General features: G+C 46.8%; 1 protein-coding gene across 14 annotated transcripts in view; it reads right to left on the bottom strand.

Annotated features, from left to right (window-relative positions):
- The window catches only part of vit (vitrin), a 26,428-nt gene extending 5,116 nt beyond the window's left edge, over positions 1–21,312 (bottom strand). The window contains exons 1-20 of one of the 14 annotated variants that reach the window (XM_076018927.1): positions 20,921–21,312; positions 16,322–16,412; positions 16,064–16,129; positions 14,769–14,925; positions 14,530–14,663; positions 14,366–14,443; positions 12,786–13,007; positions 12,185–12,229; positions 11,774–11,812; positions 11,629–11,679; positions 11,230–11,292; positions 10,659–10,721; positions 7,303–7,377; positions 5,270–5,335; positions 4,729–4,791; positions 3,339–3,401; positions 1,918–1,965; positions 1,273–1,335; positions 921–1,068; positions 725–828 (exon numbers count right to left, since the gene is read on the bottom strand). In XM_076018927.1, the coding sequence (XP_075875042.1) occupies positions 725–828; positions 921–1,068; positions 1,273–1,335; positions 1,918–1,965; positions 3,339–3,401; positions 4,729–4,791; positions 5,270–5,335; positions 7,303–7,377; positions 10,659–10,721; positions 11,230–11,292; positions 11,629–11,679; positions 11,774–11,812; positions 12,185–12,229; positions 12,786–13,007; positions 14,366–14,443; positions 14,530–14,663; positions 14,769–14,925; positions 16,064–16,129; positions 16,322–16,355 (1,582 nt within the window). In that variant the 5' untranslated portion in view covers positions 16,356–16,412; positions 20,921–21,312. The remainder of the gene's footprint in view (positions 1–724; positions 829–920; positions 1,069–1,272; positions 1,336–1,917; positions 1,966–3,338; positions 3,402–4,728; positions 4,792–5,269; positions 5,336–7,302; positions 7,378–10,658; positions 10,722–11,229; positions 11,293–11,628; positions 11,680–11,773; positions 11,813–12,184; positions 12,230–12,785; positions 13,008–14,365; positions 14,444–14,529; positions 14,664–14,768; positions 14,926–16,063; positions 16,130–16,321; positions 16,413–20,920) is intronic. The other 13 variants (XM_076018930.1, XM_076018932.1, XM_076018931.1 and 10 more) reach the window with 13 other exon arrangements.
- Between the last annotated feature and the right edge of the window lie 1,043 nt (positions 21,313–22,355).

Below are 22,355 nucleotides of genomic sequence, written 5' to 3'. Positions count from 1 at the left end.
ATTGCAGTGTTTGTGCTTAACAAGTGAGTAAAAATACAGACAGACAGAGGGATGAAAAATGAAGGACACTCTCAAAAAGCATATTTTTGTAAGTGCTTATTATGTCCTCTACGGTGGTGGTGGTGGTGGTGGTGGTGGTGGGTGGGGGGGCGGCTGAAACTTGGTTGGACATAAGCAAGCAATTTACTGTCATATCGAAACTATTCATGGTAAGCTGCGTATTCTGGTCATCGCTCTGCATTACTTTAAGTGTACACCATGACAAATAATGTGATATCCTATCATTTGGTCGGGGATAGGGGAAGCTTCCACGGCCACGCACCCCGGTGTATGATTACAGAGCACTTCTGGGCAACCGACGCAGCGCGTACGTGAGGAGAAAATCCATCAAGTCATAAAAAGTGTGTGCCATGTGGCAGCGGGCGCGTACTGACGCACCAAGCCAGGCAGAAAAAAACAAAGCGGACCCCCGGGAGTTGGATGACTCAAGTGCTTTTTGGTCAGGGAGTCAAAAAATAAATAAATAAATAACTAAAAAACACGACTTACGACAAAACAGGGCTGTAATTTAGCTAACGGCGTCTCGCAGCAAATTTAGATTTAATTCCATCCCTCGCTTGTGAAAATGTGCCTGGGTAGTAAACCGACGCGAAAATTGCTCCCGTTTCACTTTCACACTTGTGTTTTCGCTGTAGCGGGCGGGCGGCCCTGACGGCTCACTCACCCACATTGGAGAGGCCTCCCTTCTGCACAATCTTGTCTATGGCTGACTTCAGCTCCCTGGAGCCGCTCAGAGTGTTGAGGCTGACCTCCGTCACCGGCTCGTCCCTGTGAGTGGCGAGATGGTTTGATATTCTGCTGCATCTCAAACCACTGTCAGCATTCTGACGTCTCGACCCGGAGGGCACGAGTGAACGCACCCGTACTGGATGATTCCCATCATGGGCCCGGCTACACCCACGTTGATGGCCTGGGCCACATCCGACAGGAAGTCTTTCTGAATTTTGAAGCGCCTCTTGCCAATGCTCCAGCTTCCGTCCATCAGGAAGGCCATGTCCACTTTACAGTCTGCATAAGACAGTGGAAAATTACAGCTCATTTAACAAAACCTTTTTTAAATTTCATTTATTACACTGGTTAGCACGAGACAATGTTCCTCTACACCGCATTGGCAGGAACAATCTTACAACAATTACTAATATTTAAAGTCTATTTAAGTATTCTCCCTCAATAAGGAATGATGAGTAATAGGTGGTCTATAGGTGAACTTACTTGGGTTTCCCTGTGACACTGGCACTGACTCGGGTGCCGATTGTGGTTCCCTCACGTTGAAACCTAAAAATAGAGGAAAACTGTTTTTTTTTTCCCCCCTTCCAATTTTTTTTTAATCCTGCCATGTCAAAATGTGTTCTCCTGATGTTTAATAAACAAATTCATTAATAAATAAATAACGCTCAACTTTATCATGTTAGAATCGACTGCATCTGGCACTGTGGACATTAAAACCAGACTTTATAGTGAGACTGAGCACATGCGAATACACTCAAAAAAAAAAAAAAAAAAGGCAAATAAAATGTTTTACAAAATGCAGCCAACCGCTTCTACAAAGCCTGCTATTTTCGCCGACGTCTGGAGAAGAAATCCTAAAACTCACAGCCGTCCACTTTTACAGGGTTTGAAAACCAAAGTCGGCAGTTGCCGTGGCAAAAGCTCATGCCTAACTGGCGGTGGTTTAATCCGCGGACATCCTTTGATTCTAGAACCGCTACAATTACGTGGCTGAAGCACATCCAACCGATGCCTTTTCTTGGGCCAGCCTGGGAACGCCGGCCACTTGCAATCACACGCCGGGACTGACTGAGTGCCACGGTGATCTGTTTGTGGGCAGCGTTAACGAGCAGTGCGAAGCCGTCCTACCTGATTCATAGCGGTTTGCCTCTGGCCTCCAGGCGTCCACCGGCTCCACTGCGTGGGTGATAGCACACAAGCCCAGCGTTAGCAGAGTTGCGCCGCCAAGCAGCAGATAAAGAAGTGATGCCGGGCTGTGCAGTAAAGAGGTTATTAGAGGAAAGGACCTCCAACGGCGCTGATCCGGGAGAGGAGAAGGAGTCTCTCTGAAGGAGTCTCTGAGAGGTTCAGTGTGTAATATTGCCAGGTTTTGAGATGAAACAGCGGCGTCAAGTGGTTACATTTAAGATCGCAGCGCTCTTTCGCTCGCCCTCCCTCTCCCGAGCTTGCCAGTGAACTACCCACACAGACCTGCATAATTCGCCCATCTTCTTCTTCATTGGTTATTTTGAGGACGCAAGCGGTCACCTAATATATGAAACGTGCTTGCCGGCAGGCTGGACAGTCCACACCGACTGCTTGAAAAACATAGCGGTGCAAGACCGCAGCTAACTGGGAGCAGAACCCTCGCTCAACGTGCAGGGTGTCCCAAAGAAAATTGACATCATTTGGCAGGCCAATGATTTTGGCAATTCTTGTTGAAATAACCTCAAATCTTCACAGAATGTATCAAAGTTTTATTTTTGTTCCGTTTTCAAGGTTGAGCCATGCCGTTCACTCCCAAAGAGAAGTCATTTTTGTGTCTCAGCATACGCTCGCACACAGTCACCCAGCTGTGACACGACGCACCCAGTTGACGTCAGGCGGTGCACATATTGAACACTTGTGAAATCGGTCCCATAATAAACTTATGATGTTCAACAACTAAACTGCTGAACATTGAGCATTGAGCTAGACTTGAAAGTTTTCAAGATAATTGCTTTTGAAATGTCAGATTTTTGGGGACACCCTGTGTATTCTTTACTCAAAGTCGCTTGCCAACAAATCCTAACCCTCAAACAAGCAAAAATAATCCTTTATTGAGTCACAATGAAACATACAGGTAAAGTTGGGAGTTGGGTGGAGAAGGCGAGTTGAAAAAGGTGAGGTTTTAGTGCAGATTTAAAAGAGGAGTGGGAGGTTTTGGTGTGGGAGGGAAGCAAGTGTCATAGGGGCAGCGGCAGAAGGCCCGGTCACACCCTATGTCTGGTGCTTTGTCCTGGGGTACATACACATAGGAACTGTTCTATGGGTAGGAAATCCAAAGGACTTTTACTGTACTGCGAGTATACATTTTTTAAAATGCAATTATGGGCACTGAATTAAGCTTTTATCAATCCAAAAATCAAATATTACACACTGGACCTTCAAGGAGCGCTCTTTAGGAGTCAAGCTACTTGACAGCAGAGAGAAAGACGAGCAGCTTCTAAGAAGTTTGCGATGGAGGAGGCTGTGTTCCTGCTGTGTTCCTGCTGGACAATGAGACGGGGAGACTGGAACACGGCGCTCACCTCTGGTGTGCGTCGCGTCCACTGGCGGTTTGCGGTGGCCGTCCGTGTCAGAGGGACGAGGCACTGAAAACGAGAGACACCAGTGACGACGGGGCGCGACACGTCCCTTCCCCCGGGACGCCGCAGCGTGCCACTCGTCCCGCAGCGCACGCTAGGCTCGGCTGCACCGTGCATACTTGCAAACCCAGCCCCTCCGCCGTGTCGTCAAAACAGATTGAACCGTAGCCCTGTAATCTAAAAGTGAGGCCTTTGGTTTTCCTCATTTTGTGCAAATCGTGCAAAAGCAATGGGTCGCATTTAGAGGCGGTTAGCTTTCTTTGTATCTTTAAGACTGGGACATTAACAAATCCAATGTGTGTCAAAAGTGTTTCTCTCTAAAAAGGCTTGAGGGAACTCTGCAACAAGCAGAGAAGAATGTAAGGTGACTGATAGCAATCTTTGGCATAATGTGCGTGTTTTTGAAAGCAAAGGGGGGTAAATACATATTGTTGCACTGCACATTTTCATATCTTTAAAAAAAAACTTCACAGTCCTAAAAATACTGCACGTTCAGCCCTGTGTCTGCAGCGAATGACTAGCACTTTGTTGGACTTTCCATATGGACGGAAAAAGTGTGTGGGGGGGAGGGGGTCTTTTTTTCATTTCTGAGGAGTTTACTGAAAGGCTCAAACATGTATGAAGATGAATTATTGTTGGAAAACATTTGGTACATTTTGGTGACTAAAGTGCTTTTTGTAAGAGAATCAATGTTACACAGTTAACCGGGGCGCGTATGTTTGATCTTTAATGCTGAAACGGCACATCAACAACGATCACTTGATGCTTTTTTTCCAACTTCAGTAAAACGTCAAATTGCAGGGCAGCCCGAACACCGACTTTGCCGAACCAAAACGCCACATTTGAGGGCGTAAAAATTCCCTCCTCTATTTTTAGTTTTGCAACCATGACTACAGGGAGCGAGGGTCCTCTTTACCCGGGATGGAGTGCTCGCATTTCACACCTGTAGCCTCCACCCACATCATAAGTATATGTATAATCCCTTTCCCCTCCTTTTCTTCTGCCGAACAGGATTTGTCAAAACTGGTCTCACAGTCAACAGCTTCTCAGCTCTGCCCTCCATCAGGATGTGTTCAGGCACAGCGCAGAGCGCGAGTCATTTCTAGGTCATTCTGTCAAAGTGAAAAATTGGTTCTATTCCTGAAATGACTGTATGGGCATGCAGAAAAAAAACAAAAACGAACTACCTCCATAAAAGAAGCAACTGTATGTCTGGGAGTGCAAAGAAATCACAAACTGCACACGTCACAGCATTATACCTGAACCCCATGGCTTAGTTAGTACCCCATAAATAGAAATTATGGATTAAAAAAAGAAAAGAAAACACACTTACGGTACGGTCCAAAGTTATAAAACCAGCGTTCATATTCTGAGATATCAGGCATGTGATCCCAGGCTAGAGGGGAGGTGGGGGGGGGGGGACGTGGTAAAACCCATTAGTTCTCCCGTAATCCACTTCAGAAGGAGCAGCATGCGTCTTCCGAACCAATCTGTCGCTCCGGTGAAAACATCGGCTGTGCGAAGGTCGATCGCCGCGCAGTGTTTCCCCCTCACACATGCACAAACAATGAACCTGCCTTAAGCACTTCACTTGCACATGCACCAGAACCTCTCACATGGCGGGCAGATGGCATGTTAACACCTCGAGAGACGGCAAGACTCACAGACGGTGTCAGTTACAACAGACACAGACACAGACACAGACACACATGCCGTCCGCAGATACTCGACTGTATCGGTTCGTGCATGCATGCCGTGTTCACACATGCGACTAGCGGGTGCAGCGACGTGCCCGTGCGGCAGGGCGGCAGCGTGCACCAACTGTCATGCTCGTGCTGCCTTCTGGGTGAGGAGGCGGTGGTGTCCTGACTTACCTGTGACTTCGGGCATGTCGGTCTCAGTCCACGTGTATCCCGAGTCTGGAGCTGCGTAACTAACATCTGAGTGTACAGCAGAGAAGGTGAAGGCATCAGCAACTATGGGGGACGTTGCATCGAAGGTGTTTAGGGCAAAAACAAAGACATGAGTCAATCCTCGCAACACTGACCTGATGGTACAGTAGTTAAGATTATGCATTGGACTTTTTCAGGACACAATGGCAAATAATGCACTAATGGTTTAAAAAAAAAAAACCTGCTTATCCCTGCTGTTGCATCTGCTCTCGTTTGTTTGTTGTACACAGATTGACTTGAATGTTTCTTGTAATTACTGTAATTACTGTGTTGTTTATTTTTTTGTGTCCAGGTTTGGGATCAATAAAGTACAGCACATCTATTCTACTATATTATCATTATTTATCAACTCGGGGCAAAACAATGTGAAATGGCCAGGACGACGACTAGCTGGATGGAAGAAAACAAAACAAAACAATTATAGTCCTAGCTATAGTACTACAGATGAATCGGAAGTCAGTTCAACTGTATAGTAGAAGATAAGATAGCCAATATCTTATCAGCCAATCCCATGGCAGAAAGTCAATGCATGTAGGGACATGGATGTCGACCTGCTGGTGTTCAAACACCAAAATCAGGGTTAGAGAGACCATTTAACATTGAGTGACTCTGGACATGGCACGGTCGTCTCAGTATTTCCAAAAACAATAACAAAAACAAACTGAGCTTCTACTGGAACCTTCACACATGGGAGAGTGTGCACGCTGGTTTGAGGTGACTGATGGGCAACAGTACCCAAAACAAGCACTCATTATAACCGAGGTGTGCTGAAGACCATCTCCAAGACTTCAGACCATGAAGCAGAGGGAGTACAGCAGCGGAGGACCACAGTGGGTGGCACCTCTGCCAGCTGACGGGCAGGAAACTGAGGCTTCACCACACAGGCTCACCAAAATTGGAAAGCCCAGACCTGCTCTGCTGAGTCACAGCTCCTGCCGTGATTTGGACAGTAGGGTCCGAATCTGGCGCAAACAACATGAAAAAATGGATTGAGCCTCGTGCCAATGGTCCAAGATGCTGCGAGTGATGTGATGCCAGAATGTTGGTGGATATTTGCTTTTCCCAAGTATCAATTGAACACTGTTCAAACCACACGGCCTCTCCCGAGTACTGCTGCCGACCACGTACATCCCTTTACAACCACAGTGGCCAGACTGGTGTCTTCAACGTGACAGTGAGTTCAGTGAACCCAGAAGGCCCCGGCAGTCTCCAGATCTTAATCCAATAAAGCATATATAGTATTCTCTAATTGGGAACAAGCCTTAACTACAGACCGGCCAGTCGAATACCCAGATGCCTTCACTCCAAAGCCACAGTGATGTGTGGAGAACAGCATGTGGCTTGGCACTGTCCTGCTGAGAGGTCCCAGTGAAAGACGCTCATGTTGCAGCAGACATTGGGCTCCTTTCATGTTCAATCACGATACTCTTTCCTTTGAATAAAAAAAAAAAAAGCAATTGTGTTGCTTGATCTGCTTCCTGCACTAATATGTAATAATAAGTACTTCATTTGCAATTATTTTTGTTCTAGAGATGTTTATCAGTTCTCATTTTGTGCAGATATGTTTGACTTTTTGACAGTATATTTACAGGATGATAATTCTAGCCACATAACATGTTGAACACTGTGCCATGTCAAAGAAATACGTATTTTGTCTCATTTGTATGGCAATGTGAAAGAAAGAGCACCATCGGTAACTTCCAAAACTTGTAATGTTAAAAAAAAAAAAAAAACTTAACATCACAGAAAAAGTAAACCTGCCTTACATATAAAACTGCCTTAAATAAGCTACAATAAAAAAAATATAAAAATATTGTGTTGTTTTTTTATATTAGCTGAAAATACATGTTCTGTTTTACTTTGAAGAGCATCCCAGCCTTTTTGGGACTGGTTGCATTGGGTTTCTTTGCGAGCCACGAGACAGGACGGGATCAGAATCTATTTACGTCTGGTACCTGCTGGTCGTCGAGCTCCAGGGAACCAGTCGGGGCGAGGAAAGGAAGGGGGGGCCCAATCCCTTCTGGGAAAAGCTGTGCGGAGGGAGATTAAAAGAAAGTGGCGTTCAGCGCAAGGCGTGCAGGGAGGAGCATGCTTGTGACCTCCACTTAAACCAAGTCACGTTATTAGTGGAGTATGCACAAGATGATCTTCCGCCGAGTCGGAGACCGAAAACACACAGCAGTCGCTCGAGACAGACGGCGACTGAGAGACTGCTTGTTGTCAGTGACCCAACTCCTGCCTGCGGGGCAAAGGGAGGCAAAGGCCAGCACATCCCTTTGAGAAAGTGTGTTGTGTTGGAGCTGCAGGCGACAACAAATGTGTTCAGTTTTTTGGGTTTTTGTTTTTTTTTTCAACCTGCAGCTTCCAAGCACAAAAAAAAATCTCGTTCCAACTCCAAATCGCATCCTTGGAACCGTGCATGTGGCCTTTGGATGGGCCCGCACTTTAACTTGGCTCATCGGAACTTGAAGGCTGAGACGGTTGGAGTGCAGCCTTGGCCGCCTGCTGCATCCGTCTCAACCGAGTGACTGAGCTTTGACAACTCACTCCAGTTAACCTCTGCCTGCGGTGGCTGGGTGGCTTACACAAACACACGGGCCGACTCTGACATTCCCATCCAGCGCCAGCTACTCAGCGAGGTCTTTGTTGACCGGGGCGTGCTCGGAGACCCCAGCCAAGCGGCCCAGTCAAGCGTGGGAGTATTATTCTAAAGTTGGTGTCAAACCAGGGACAGTGTAGATAGCAGGAGGCAGAGATTATCCTGATGTGCGGCTGGTTGAAGACCCAGCGCCGTGCAGCAGACAGTGGCCACGTTTTTTGTTGTTTTTTTTTTTTAACTACTGAAGAAACAGGTGCTTTACAAGGATCGGCCACGTCGGCGCCTGATGCAAAGCCTCTTGAACGTCTTGCTCTTGTTCTTTTGAATTTATCTATCTCTCCATCCATCCATCCATCCATCTATGGAACTCAATGCCTGAGGATCTGAGGTTAGCAAACTCAATACATTCCTTTAAATCACGCCTCAAAACTTACTTTTACAGGAAGACCCTTCCTTGAGCGAACCTGTTGCCTCCCAGCTTTTGAGACATTTAGTTCATTATTTCTTTCTTACACACCTTCTTTTATCAGGTCTTATATTGTTTCAATGGTTATGAGTTGACAATGTTTTTTTATGTCCTGTAAAGCAGATAAGGTATTTTCCATATGTTTTGTGTGTTGTATTGCTGTTTTATTATCATTAAGTTCTGTACATCACTTACTTATCAGGCCCTATTGGGTCCTTTAAGGATGTCTTCGGCGGCCTCAGGTATTACGCACTTTCCCCACGCAATTTTAACAGAGCCTCGTTAACGTCTTTTAACGTTCTGACAGGCTGTCAGCTGGACATAATATGTATAAAACACAGGTCCAAATTGGGATCGTAACGTTGCCAGAAAAGCAGAGCTGTAAAAGCCAAACATCTGTTTGAGGCTGCCGGGTGGCAGGGCGACCGGGGCGAAGAACCCTTCCACTCATAAACTGCAGGAGTTCAAACCTCCAGAGTCGGCAAACGTCCACCACCACGGCGGAGGAGCTGTCCTTGAGAGAGAATACCTGCCGGCTCCAGAGACACTGAGCGGTGGGCTCACCCTGACCTCTGACCCCTCTCCCCAACGCTAAAGAATGTCCCAGAGGGGATCTTTAAAGCATCGCGTCGGCCTTAAGGATGTTGATGGGAATGGCTGCGTCAGTCAGATAGACGATGCTGCGCGGCCCCCAGAACGGCTGGTGCTGCACTGATGAAACCGTATCATGCAATACAGCAGTGGTTCTCAAGTGGTGGAGTCTCAGGACCCATACCTTTTGTCCTGATAATGAAGTCGCCGCCCAAACTTATTCCACCACACTCAAATTTATTCCACAAAAATAAAAGCGCAGCCCACTTTCTAACACGTCTAGTAGGGCTGTTTATTAGGATTTATTAGTCAAGACGATGTTAAAAAAAAAAGGGAAAATTTTAAAATCGATTTTCCTCTCGAATGCTTCCAGGCTGTGTGCCCCGAGTTGTTTTACAAAATGTGAAAGTTTTGCACTTTATTCATTCATCGTTGTTAAAGATGATTGAAATTTTAAAAGTGATGTTTGGTGAAGGACAGTTAAAGGTCATCACTTTATCCACAGGGGGATTCATTTGTGTTTGGTTCTTAAGTCTTCACTTTATTTCCAAATAAGTGAACTTCATCTTTGTTTATGAAGAACCTGTTCGTTTTTCAGTGAAGTTTGGTGAAAGTGAGATTCTCACTTCAATAATCCCAAGGGACTCATCTTTGTTTGGTTACGAAGACTGTAAATGTTGTAACTTTACTGGACCCAGCGAGGATTGATGCAGTTCATTCCCAAAAGGGAAATTTGTTTGCTATTTTTCTTTAAAAATTTGAAATAATTTATTCTATTGTCTTTTGTAGTTTTATCAAAAAAAAATAATCGTTGTTTGTCCTGCAAAAGAAATACTCAATATTTTCGATATGAATATGTATTTTAAAATCAGATTTCCCCCCTGCAAAAAGGGGAAACTGCCCACGAAGCCGCAAACCAATCAAAACAGATCCGAGGACCACTTTTGGGTCTCGACCCAATAGACCATAGACCAATAGACCATAATTTGCATAGTGCAGATATAGTTTTGGTGTAATTTTAGGGGATTCATGTTTTTTTTTTCTCGCATTCCACAAAAGCAACAGCAGAGGCGCATTCCTGAGTGAGCCAAGTCTGGTCCCGGCTGAGTGGCGAGCTATTCTCGACAGGCGGGAGACTGGACGCAGATCCCGGGGATCAGGTCGCTCCGGCTCGACTGGGGAGCAGCGCCGGGGCCGCCGCTGCTGCTGCTGCTGCTGCTTCTTTCATCTCTCTCCTCCTCTGCCTGCTGGCTTTTTACAAGGTAGACGATGAGGCTAGACCAGATGGGATCTGTCGCAAGATGTTATTACGGCACTGACAGAGTGCATTTCTCATCGTGGTCTTATCAAGGGAAGGACGGAGAGGAGTCGAGAGCTCGCCGCCGCCGCCGCCGTCTCGCGTCGGCGTTTATCTCCGCGCCATATCGGCGCGCTCGCTCGCAGCCGGCGTTGTGTTTTGACTATAATTGCACCTCTGCCCCGCGCTCGTAGCGGAAGGCCGGGCTTCAAGCCGCAGCCCACGAGAGCGTAAACATTATTTCAGACCGAGTGCGTTCTCCTTACCCTCCTTCTCTCCCGTTTGATCGGACTTGTCTATTCCTCCCCCCCCCGCCCTCGTCAGCGAGCGCCTAACTCGGGAGTCTGGAGACACTTACCGGTGTTGGGCTGGCTCTTGGCTGGCGTCCGCTCGGGTGGGGCCGGCTGAACCTTGTTAAAAGCTGTTTGCAGCGGCGAGAAACAGGCAGAGGGGATGAGAAGGTGGAAAATGGGAGCGACAGGAGGGCAGACAAGAGCTGGAGGTTTTTGCGGGATTCGTCCGCAAATGCGGGCCAGCTGTTTTGCTCCCAGTGCAGTTGGAAGTTTTCTCCGCAGCGTGATATCGACAGCAGAGAGGATGTGAGCAGGGGTGTGTTTACGGGGGCTTTATATTTGGCTTTATTTGCCTTGTTAAATGCAAACAGGTACGAGAGGACGTGCCTGATGACAGACGGCAGCAGTTACCGGGGAGAGGAATGTTAGCTGAGATGCTTGATGGGAGCGGGATTAGTGGTGACCCTCAGGTGAAGATCACAAGAGCTTATTGGCGCTAAAACACGAGGGTCAGACTTACAGCAGGTCTCCTGGATTCTTGTCCCAACAGAGGCTTCTGTCCCCCATCACGCGGCCCGCCATTCACATTCCCCACTAGTGTGTGTGTGTGTGTGTGTGCAAATTATGAGGACTGACCTGGACCAACTGGAGAGGACGGCGGTCTCCTCATAGCTGACCCTGCTTCTGGTCTGCGCAGACCTGAGACCAAAGTTGAACACAAACATCTCATTAGACCACAGAACTGCTGGCGCGACCGTAAACTTCCATAAAAACAAGCTCATTAAACTCAAAAGGGTAATGTAATGGATGCAGTGAAAACTTAAAATCCTTAAAATTCAACGGCGCTCTCGGTGAATCGCAACGACACAGAAGCTCTCAGAGAGAAGATTCTGGTTATGGCTCGGGGTTAGGAGACTAACTGAGAGCAGCAATTGACCGACAACGCAGATGCGACATGCAAGGAGGTTAAGGGAAGACACACACACACACACACACACACACACACACACGAGATGGATTACAGCTTGGTTTTACCTGGACTGGCACGTTGCGGGAACCTATTTGGGCTGGCGCTTCCTCTGAATACTTTGAGAAAATGTCTGGGTTTAGTTCAAAGCTGAGGCAAATCAGGTGACGCACTTTCCAAGTGCTGCAAGAACCAGTGGCGGTCTCAACATACCTGGGCTGACACTCTTCCCTTGGCCATTCTGTGTCTGTCCTACACCAGTGTTGAAAAAAGGCCATGTAAATTGGTGCAAATCTGGCAGATTCCCTTTTGGATTTCATTTAAAAAGTCCCCACCTTTATGGGCTTTAAACTAAGAAAAACTATTCTGCATAAATACCTGTCAAAATTAAAGCTCCATAAAGAAAAAGATGATCGCAAAAAAAACGTTCATATTCCAAATCTGGGTGACTGAAGTGCCCAGAAGCCTGATTAGAAGTCAAACCCTTCATGCTGGATTTAAATGCATATTGCTGGACATTCCATTGTAAAGCAACACCGGCGCAGCTCCTTCATGCCAGCAGGCGGGGGGGAAAAAAAAAAAAAAACAGAACGTGTTGACCCGTGTTGGCTAAGTTTCACTTACTTGAACTCGCAGCTGCCACGGAGGCAAGGTACGGGTGAATGCTGCCTGGACAGAAGAAAAAGACAAACAGGGTCCCGATATGGCGGAGGGAGCGATAATGTTACAGAAAATGAAGGGAGGGGAGGGTTGTCTGGCAAACAGCCCATCGCGTATACACACATACCTTCAGATACTGCGGCACTGTCTACTGGCTGAGTTTCAATCCGGGGGAAGATGACTTACTTTGATTAGTGGCCAGAGATGGTTGCGTTTTATTAAGGCTCCCGCGGACGGTCTGGCGATCAAGCGCGCCGCGCAGGTCGGGCGGCGCGCCGATCCCCACCGTCACGGGCCCCCGGCTGCAATTTGTCGTAATTGCAGGTGCGACTCGTAATTACAAGCTGCAATCATTTGCCGTGGTCAAATGATAGCTCCTACGGCCGAGGGTGTTAGTTTTGGTTTCTCGGCGAGAGGTTGGCGCACAGGCCGCAGGAAGGCAGGGATTGTGTTTTATGCCGACGCAAAAACACAATCCTACATAGAGAAGAGCCAGAAGAGAAGATCCACTGGTTTGGACACACTGATGTGGATCAATAAAGAGCGTGTGTGAGCTTCAAGTCACCTGCGTCCCTGACTTTATGGACTGCAGCTCGAGCCTTGGTGGTGGTGGGCGGCGGCGGAGGGGTCGTGGTGGTGGTGGTGGTGGGAGCCACGGTGGGGGTGGTGGTGGTGGTGGTGGTGGCAATGGTGGTGGTGGGCTCCGGGGCGGCGCTGGTGGTGGGCTCCGGGGCTGCTGTGGCGGGCAGCGCCGTGGTGACCGCAGGCGCCTTGCTGTCTTTTTGACCTGCCAGGAGATGACAGCTGAAAAGCGCCGCGTGAGACGGATGACGGGGCGTCTTCCGCGGCCCGCTCGGCGCTGGTGCATTTTTGGCATTCTTCGGCGGGACGGCGGCAGAACGCAAGGCTCCTAATTCAACCAGAGTGACGTTGAACACTACCCAGGCATCATGAGTGACCTCAGGATGATTTGTGGGCCCAGGGATGAGTTGAGATCTGGGGTTAAAACTGCGCTCAAAGTAAAGTGTCGCAGATTATGGATGTTTTAGGTTACAGTTAAGGTCCCTTATTATAGCAATTTTCTGGTCTTTGCCGGTCATCCTAGGCTTCGCTGGGGCAGCTTCAGGTGATTTACAATCACAAAACACTCCTCGCATCTCTGCGAAAACATTATATTTAGCCCTCACTTTTGCAGCCTCGAGCAAAAATGCTTTATTCTCTCCACCTGTGGTCGGCCCTTAGCGAAAGTAAGGCCATCCATAAATCCCAGGCCTGCATGAGGACACAGGCCATAACAGTAGGTGGCGGTGTGCGCTGAGTGGATTCGCAAAGGCGTCCACGCTCGACACGAAGAAAGAGAAACACTCATTTAGGTTGACCGCTGCTCAGACTGGTTCACCATGTCATCCTGTGCAGGACACATCCACGACGGCGGCCCTGTCACTTTCTTTTTTTTACTTTGGTGACAAACTGGCTTCCTGCTTTTTACCATTTACAGAGTGCAGCCATGTTTGTTTTGGTCTAAACAGGAGAATTTTATACGCAGCAGCTCACACTTCCTTGTCTGGGCACAGTTATGCATGCCCGCCCGGCAACTGTTACCCTTCCAGGCCTCCTTGGAAGCGTGCCCAAAGTCACCTCTTCTGGCGGCTATCAGCCACAGGCCACAGCACACTTGTTGTGTTCACACATAGAAAAGCAACTGGATTTGTGCACCGGGACCCCTTAAAGTTCCTTCTGAAACTGATTCTTAGTTGTACCTTCCGCATGTTTATAAGGTAAGATAAACCTGGGTTGGGGTAGGGTGTCTGTAATCTGAGAGAGAGCCCTTTGTGATGTCACAAAAGGTTTATCGTCAGAACAGTGTTTGAGCATGCGCTTAAAAAAAGTTTCATAAAAAGTTCTCAAATGGTTCCCTAAAAGGCTACAGACACATATTACAGATTTAAAGCATCATTAGTGAAGTGAATTTTGCATAACACAGGACCTTCAATCTTTGTTGAAGTGAATAAATGTCAATGTAAAACCTCCCTCAGTTTAATCTATTCATGTCTACACTAAAAAAAATAAGACCCCACTAAATATTTTGAACTAAATTCAACTCGTTGCCAAAGAATATGAAAAAACAAACAAGCCTCCTCTCACTTGTTTTGACGTAGGTTGGTCTTGATGGGACGTAGTCCAGAGTGGATGGGTAGATGACTCCTTTCTTGGGCTTCCCCACTGGAAAGCAGCAGAGGCAGCAGTTAGGCTTGGGGGTAAAGTTTAAAGAGCTGTGTTTGCCATCGCCTCCGCTTGGCGAACGATACCTGAGACAACAAACGACTCCCGCCACTTGGGCAAAGACAGCGAGCGCACGCCGTTTGAGTTGCTGCCCTTGTAGATGTTCTGGCCGGCCATCTTCCTCACTATCACCTTCCCGCCTGTGTTGGTGATGACGCCGCTGTGAGCGGACACAAACACGCGAGGCCGTCAAAAGACAAACGTCGGGCCGCAGCAGCAGCAGCAGCCGCAAGCAAACGAACCCCGCCGGTTGCCCGTCGTTTACCTGTGGATGGCTGCGTTGCAGATGCTGGAGATGGAGGCGAAGACCCCCGTCCCGTAGACCTGCTGCTTGGTCTCCTTGCAGTGAGCGGGACACTTGACGATGAACTCCGGGAGGTTGATCTTTCCGGCTCTGACATCACACTCGATGGCTGGGATGACTGCAGGGGAGAAAGGTGGACGTCAAACAGCGTTTGAGGATGGTTAAAAAGTGTGTCTACAAGAGGTTCAACATCTGTCGAACGCTACTGAACAGTCAATTGATTTGTCAGGGTTTTCGATAAACTGTAATAGTGATGAATTCGTAATCACGAGTGCTCCTTTTTTGACTTTCCGAAGCATTTCATGGACTGAAAAATAAGCTGTTAGTGCGGCTGCTCAGAAAAGAATTCTCATGGGTAATCAATAACAGTGACATCACACATCAATTTCACAATTACGGAAGCACGTTGCATTCACTTCGAGAAAAAGAAAAGCTGTTTTTCCAAGTAATTAATTTGGAATAATTACCCAAAATGTTTTTGGAGTAATTTATTTATTTTTTTCTGACCAGTTTTTTCCCTGTTTCTCGTGGTAATTTTTTCAGCCCTGTTTACCTGGGTGTTTTTAATCATTAATCGTTAACTATTGTGATACTTTGAAATCCCGCAAGAAAACTGTCAACCTGCAAGAGACTCCCTGTGAATCTATGGTCGCTCATGCTACTGCCTCGCACATGCCCCATCTTCAACTTTCTACTGTACCCGGTCAACACAGGTGCCTGCGTAAAGACGACAAACTAAGGGTAATATCATCTATGTCTCCCAGTGTCTTAAACCCAGGTCAAATTAAATTTGCTTCCATTAAATCCAGCTCTCAATACAGGAAATGATGCAATTGTTTCAGATGCTCTCTAAACTCGGGAGAAAAAATAGAAAATGATTCTGGAAAAAAATCAGCAAAAACAAAACAAAACAAACAAAACAAAAAAAAAAACAACCATAAAAATAAATTACCCCCAAAAACAGAAATAATTACCCCGAAAAACAGCGCTTTTGCCTTTCCAAGTGAATGCAATATGCTTCCATACACAATAACCACAATCAAATATACTGTATTATTGTTAAAACAGAAAAAGATTTTTTGGATCATTCTTGAAAGTCTTCAAGTTACAGAGACATATTCAAAAGTAAGACTCATTGTGTTATTAAAAAAATTAACTCAATTCATAAAAAATAAAGGAGAAAAAAAGGGAGAGCCAGTGAAGGCACCAACAACACGGGAGATTATAGGTCCGGGCAGGACAGCGGTGATGTCTACCTTGCTTTGGTTTCTTGTTCTTTGATCCGTTGGGCTTGGCCCAGGCAGCGCAGCACAGGAGCAGCACTGCGGTTCAGCCAGAGGGGAGTTTCAGTTTCACAATAATAGCAGACAAGGTCACATAATGATGCCTGAGTCACGTTTACATGCAGAGGATGCAAGCTGTTTGCACAGAAAACCGATACGGAGGGAGCCAGCCGCCAGATTACAGTGGACACTGACATCATATTTATATTATTATGTTTAAGAGCTGCTCACCGAGGCAGACGGCTCTGAGGGATGCTCTGCTCATGGTGAGTGGCGCGCCGGTTCAGCGGGTCAGCCAGACGTCCTTACACAACCTCCTAACCTTAGAAGCAGAGGAGGAGCAGCCAAAAAAAATGTCACTTTCATCCGCCAAAACCCCATTTCCTGCTTCCTGCTTACTCGCTGAAAGAAACCCAGGACACTTGGGTCAACATTGGTGAGTGTGATGAGTGTTGCCGCGTCAGATGGAGGCTGCTCAGAGTAAACCCAGTGCCACAGAGACACGTTCTCCGGGGGTATTTTTTTTGATAAACAGCAGACAGACTGCGGCCTGTGAAGCCCATCTTGCCTCCTAACAGCCAGCGCCGCTAATAAACAGTCTGGAGGAAGAAAATGCCAGTTTCAGCCACTCCGCTGTTTGTTGTTGCAGAGCGCTCCACAGCGCCACTGCTGTGGAGAGAAACATCTGGATTGTGTGACAACTGTAAGTTGCAGAGTCAATTAGAGAGCCCACTGAGATGTAAGGTACGGGGGTGGGGGGGGAACTGACATCATCGGCCACATCAAGCAGAATTGAAGTTTACAGAAAAAAAAAAAGAAGAAAGAAAAAAAAAAGCTTTGTTTGTCACTCAGAATGAATAGTTGAGCGCTTGCAAAGTCACGTGTGACAACAAAAAGAGGTCCAACGGTACTGATGATAGCGCTGCTGTCTGTCTGAGTGAGAGAAAAGCCTGGCTCGGGCCCGAGGACGAACAGTCCCCCTCTCTGGCAAAACGCTGGGAGTTGATGACCGAGACCTCCCTGTTAACAGAGGAATGCCGTACCTCCCACCGGCGCTGGCGTAACGTCTGTCCCTGCCCGCCACACACAGCAGGTTCAACCTGGCCATGTGATCGTGCGGGCGACCTCGGAGGCCACGTCAGACACGCCACCGCTAATGCCGCCGTACGTGTCACAATTATTTTGAGACTAGACGATGAGATTGGCCCGTCCGGGGGCGGGGGGGCGGAGGACAGACCTGGGAAAGTCTTATCCTCGGCGCAACCTCTGAGCTGCACGTCGGGAAAAAGGGCCGATGGTGGCCAAGGGAAGACAGGGATCCCGCACGGTGCAAGAATAAACATTTTGCATGGAAAGGAACACACTTCTAGGAAAAATAAGGACTGAAAACAGTTAAAGAACCATGCTTTTATTCTGCTGAAAGTTAAAGATCACTGGGACTTTCTTTCTTGATATTTCTTGATGTGAAAAAAAAGTTTTGGGGACCATACTAAACAACAGCCACGCACGTGTTTGTTTCTACCCACAGGTGGCACCTGAAGTCACTCGTCATAATCAACTCATTGAAATTGGTAACTCACGACTCATAAATCGCAGGATCAGCACAGCTGCAGCTTGCGTATCTTCCATAGATCAGGCTCACATTTTTACGTGACACTCATGAGCACAGACATAACTTTTCCACGGCATTTGTGCTTTGACAGGCAGCTCGCAGCCTCGCAGCCAGGGCTTCCAATTTGTCCTCGCGGGGGGAAAGCGAGGCTGTACACCGGGAACAAGCCGGGGGCAGATATGCGCACCACAGCGTACAGGAGGGTCGACCTGCAGCGCACGAGAGGTGACTCAGTGGGGCCTCGTTCAGCCACAAACCTGATCTGGCATATGTACACCTGAAGGGAAGTCTGCCCCTTGAACCCTACAGTGCACAGGAAGCACTTCTGTGAGAGTCTGCACTTCTGTGAGAGACTCTCGGTTGAGGAATACAAGACACTGACACTGAGGGAGAGATCTTCATCTATTTTATATGTGGCTAAACACGTTGTCTAACTGGTGGCGATCTACATTGGCACAACATGGATTATTCAATGAAAACGTGAAGTATTACACAAGCTTGTGTTCAAATCAAGAGATTGAAAAAAAATGGCCCCAGGATGAAGGATGCCAAGATTAAAATCACGTCACACGGGCAGTTTCATTGTCGCTTTCTGTTCGGTTGTGTAGAATAACCCGAATCTTCCTTTGCAAGAAGGCCATCTGCATCTGAGAGGTGCTTAAATAACATTGCAAATAATGAAGTGAGCAAAACAATGACAGTAACATGATTTCATTTTGGGGGTTTTCATGTCTGCACACCTTGAACCTAGGGATGCAAATTGTCAATTGATTCATCAATTGTTAGTTGATTGACCTTATCAATCAATTAAGGATTGATTGACAAGCGGTGATTTTTTTCCTGTGAACCTAAATTTCACAATGTAAAACCTGTAAGGAACACATTATTTAACCCTTAAATAATGTTGAGCGTCCAATGTGACCCATTTTTACATTAGAGAACAGTAAAAACACCCTAAACATTTATCCTCTGACTTTAACTTGTTACTTTTTCTAGGTATATTATGACCATCACAGTATCTGCAGGTGAATTGCTCTCTCCTGTCACTCCACTATTATAATGATATCAAAATGTTCAATTAATTGCGACTAATTTATTTGAATGGATTAAATTCTTAATCGACAACTAATCGATAACCGAGTAATTGTTTACATCCCTACTGGAAAAGCGTCCGTCTCAAGGCAGAGAAATGCAAACAAGGCGACATCCTTTCGCAAACACACGGAGGACTTTCCTCTGCAGTAGCTACCCGAATGGTATGGGGACCTGCAGCAACACACACACACACACACACACACACACACACACACACACACACACACACACACACACACACACACACACACACACACACACACACACACACTCCCTCCTGAAACCCCCGACACTGATGGATGACACTTGGAGTAACTTACTGCATGTTTTCCAAGCCAATGTATGCAAGGCTTTTTCGGACCCGACACTTCCTTCAACTATCAATCAAACACGGTCAGCATGACATTGTGAGTCGGTGGTGCACATTTTAAAAGCAAATGTGTTAAATTGCAAATAAAGGGCAGTGCCATCACTCTTAGATTTATGCATCCCCTGCATCTCCTCAGATGCAGCTCAAGCCCAAGTGTCGAAATACTGACTCAGAGAAAAAGAAAAATTCATTTCAGGGGAGATTAAAAGTTTCTGTGCAGTGAGTCTGGGCTGCTAAGAGACTGCATAGCTTGAGGAATTACGGCGTGTTTCAATGCAATGTGGATTACATGTACAAAACCAACATAGGATTACAAAGCTTTTTGCATACGATTTCAGAACAAAACACGAATTCTCCTGCAATGGGAAATCTGACCATTTAGCGTGGATACTTCACGCAGGCAGAACTTCTCACCACATCGTGAATGAAGCACGTGAAGGACGTTGCCGACAGGCACCGATCATATACACGTCACACGCCGCGGCCCCTCCATCCCCATTCATTCCATCCCTTCCTCATCAACCGGTGGTCAGCTCCATACATTTGCGCAGCAGCCACACGCAGGATCAGCCAGCGTGAGGCACGCACTTCAAACCTAATCCATCTCAAATGCAGACGCATTCCAAGTCCCGCGTGGCTACTGTAAATGCAGCTCGGATAAGCTGTAAAGTGGACTGAGGCTTATTATGCATCACGGGCAGCAGCCCTTGAGCACGGTTTCACAATGGTTGCCGGTTGATGGCTGGTATCTCTATGCCCACCCCCCCCGACTCCCAGCCAGCGCCAGGGAGCGTTTAATCCCTGCATTCACAGGTGTCAGAGCTGTGCAGCTGGATATGCCAATGTGTTGTAGCAACAAGCCAAGCAAAGAGCTAATGGGGAGATCAGACACTCATGGACGCCAACATGTCTCTACAAGGTCATTTCTTGTAGCCCTTCGTGTGTCTGCCACGTATAGGGAGAGTATTTGTTTATCATGCAGGCACCGAACTGGTTGAATCGCTTTGATTCCTGGCACAGTTTTCCAAGCGCATGCTGGGGCCTGCTGCTGGACACATTGTGCAGAGACCACCTGAGCTTGATAAGGATCCCGAACACACACACACACACACACACACACACACACACACACACACACACACACACACACACACACACACACACACACACACACACACACACACACACACACACCCTGATGATGACAACCCAAATGGTGAGGAAATCAACCACATGATTTGCCGCCTCCCAAGAGAGGCTGGAAAATGAGCTCATTTCAAAATAAAAGTACACTCAACAACCTCAAAGAGCAAAATAATAAATAAAAATAAAAATAAAAAGCTGCCCTATTTAGGAACGAGTGTATTATGAATGATCCTGACATGGCTGGTTTCATTCACCCACAAACCCCATCTGGTAAAAGGGGGCGAGTGTGCTTAATAAGAGGAAAAACTCGGGAAAAAAATAAACAGAGACCTTAAGTCAGTGAAACTGGAGACGCGTTGAGTTTATTTGGGTAGCTTGTCAAATCTAGCCAGTTGAAAATTAAACACGGGGGTCATGGAGGTAAAGGGGTAAATGTGATTGAATTTAAAAGCGCAAAACCACGCAGAGACGCGCTGAATTGCGTGAACGCTGTGGATATTTTTGAGCGCCGTTTAACATGAAAACATGAATGAAAAAAACATCTCACGATGGCATCACGCAAAGCAGCACCAAAACAGTGGTTCTCCGTCCAAAAATCATCACTTACCTGTGGAGTTCAAGCGGTCCTGAAGGCGATCCCCGCGCCGTTGGTCTTTTTTTTTTTCCTTCTTAATTTAGCGGATCCTAAATATACGCGTTCATTGAGAGGAGAAGTGTCGAGCCCGGCGTGTGTGCGTACACTGAAGTGTTTCCACCTGGACCTCTTCACTCCTGCATGATCGCAGCGCTCATTAAAAAGTGGAGGACGGGACGGGGACGGAGGTTTTCCTCCTCTTTGCCCGTCCCACTCCAGGCACCAGGCTCTGCTCTGCTCTGCAGCCAACCAGCCAGCCAGGCGGAGGCAGCAGATCAGTAGCCCGGGGCAAGGATGCGGACACCTGGGAACCAACCAGATACAAACCTCACCTCTCGAAGACGATTCTATGTGTTTGGTTTTGAGGTTTGTTTGTTTGTTTGTTCGTTTTTTCTTAAGGATGGAGGGGGGGAAAACATTTTAAAGATGTACACTGGTACCGCATCTCCTCAGTGTGGTGTTGAGAGGCGATATTTATTTCAAAATTCAATAGAACAAACAGAAATAGCTAGCTAGCTTCACAATTCAATAAAACAAACAAAAATACCTAGCTAGCAAGATAATTTGCGGTGTATGAGTGGTAGCGCTCTACTCGTAAACAAAGTCCATCAAAGTCCATTCCTTTATCCTTCTGAAAAAATATCTCCGTCATTTGTTGTAAAAGTTCTCCGCATCTAATTTCAGTGTTAAGAGTATCTCCGTCTCAATGGAGGTTAATCACCAGATGGCGTAGCAAAATATAAACACATTGCTGTTAGCACACCTGACTGTCAGCGTAGAAGAAGAGCAGCAGAGCGACATAATAGCGATCCGTGGGCTCTCGCACGCCCCCTTCTCTAAGAAAGAGGTAGTGTCCCCCTGGGCTACTTAAGGCGGTTTTACGTCAGATCAGAAACGCAATAAGGGTTCTGAACCGACGTCCACGTACAACACATTACATATTTCTATGCAAAGATGTGACATATAAGAATATTGTCTAGAAACATTACAGTCAGTATTGACAACAATAAGACGTGTTCAACCCAGTTTGTGAGGTGTCACGCAATAAAATTGAATTGATAAACAAAAATATTGTAGAAATTCCATTAGTATCATCCGTCAGTTGAGAAATTGTCATATTTAATTCATTTCATAATTATTTAGGGGATTTTTTTTTCTATTTTTTGTTGCTTTTTTTGCTTCTCATAATGACAGGTGAGGTTAACCTGCCTCACCTGACCACACTTCTCTGCTGCACCCCTCAATCCACCTACCATCGAATGATTAAATAGGTTGACCAAGGGGAATATTTTAATGCACATCAATCCCTCCTCCTTCGCCAAATTGAAACTCTTCTCATACCTGTCTGAGAAAAAGAGACCCTATGCACCGCCACTATGTGGTTTATGTTCTGTGATAAATAACATGG

Source organism: Nelusetta ayraudi, unplaced genomic scaffold (genome assembly GCF_046127955.1).
Source record: "Nelusetta ayraudi isolate G7.1 ecotype Tasmania unplaced genomic scaffold, CSIRO-AGI_Nayr_v1 ptg000008l, whole genome shotgun sequence".
Taxonomy (NCBI): domain Eukaryota; kingdom Metazoa; phylum Chordata; class Actinopteri; order Tetraodontiformes; family Monacanthidae; genus Nelusetta; species Nelusetta ayraudi.
This window is presented reverse-complemented; position numbering and strand designations above follow the sequence as displayed.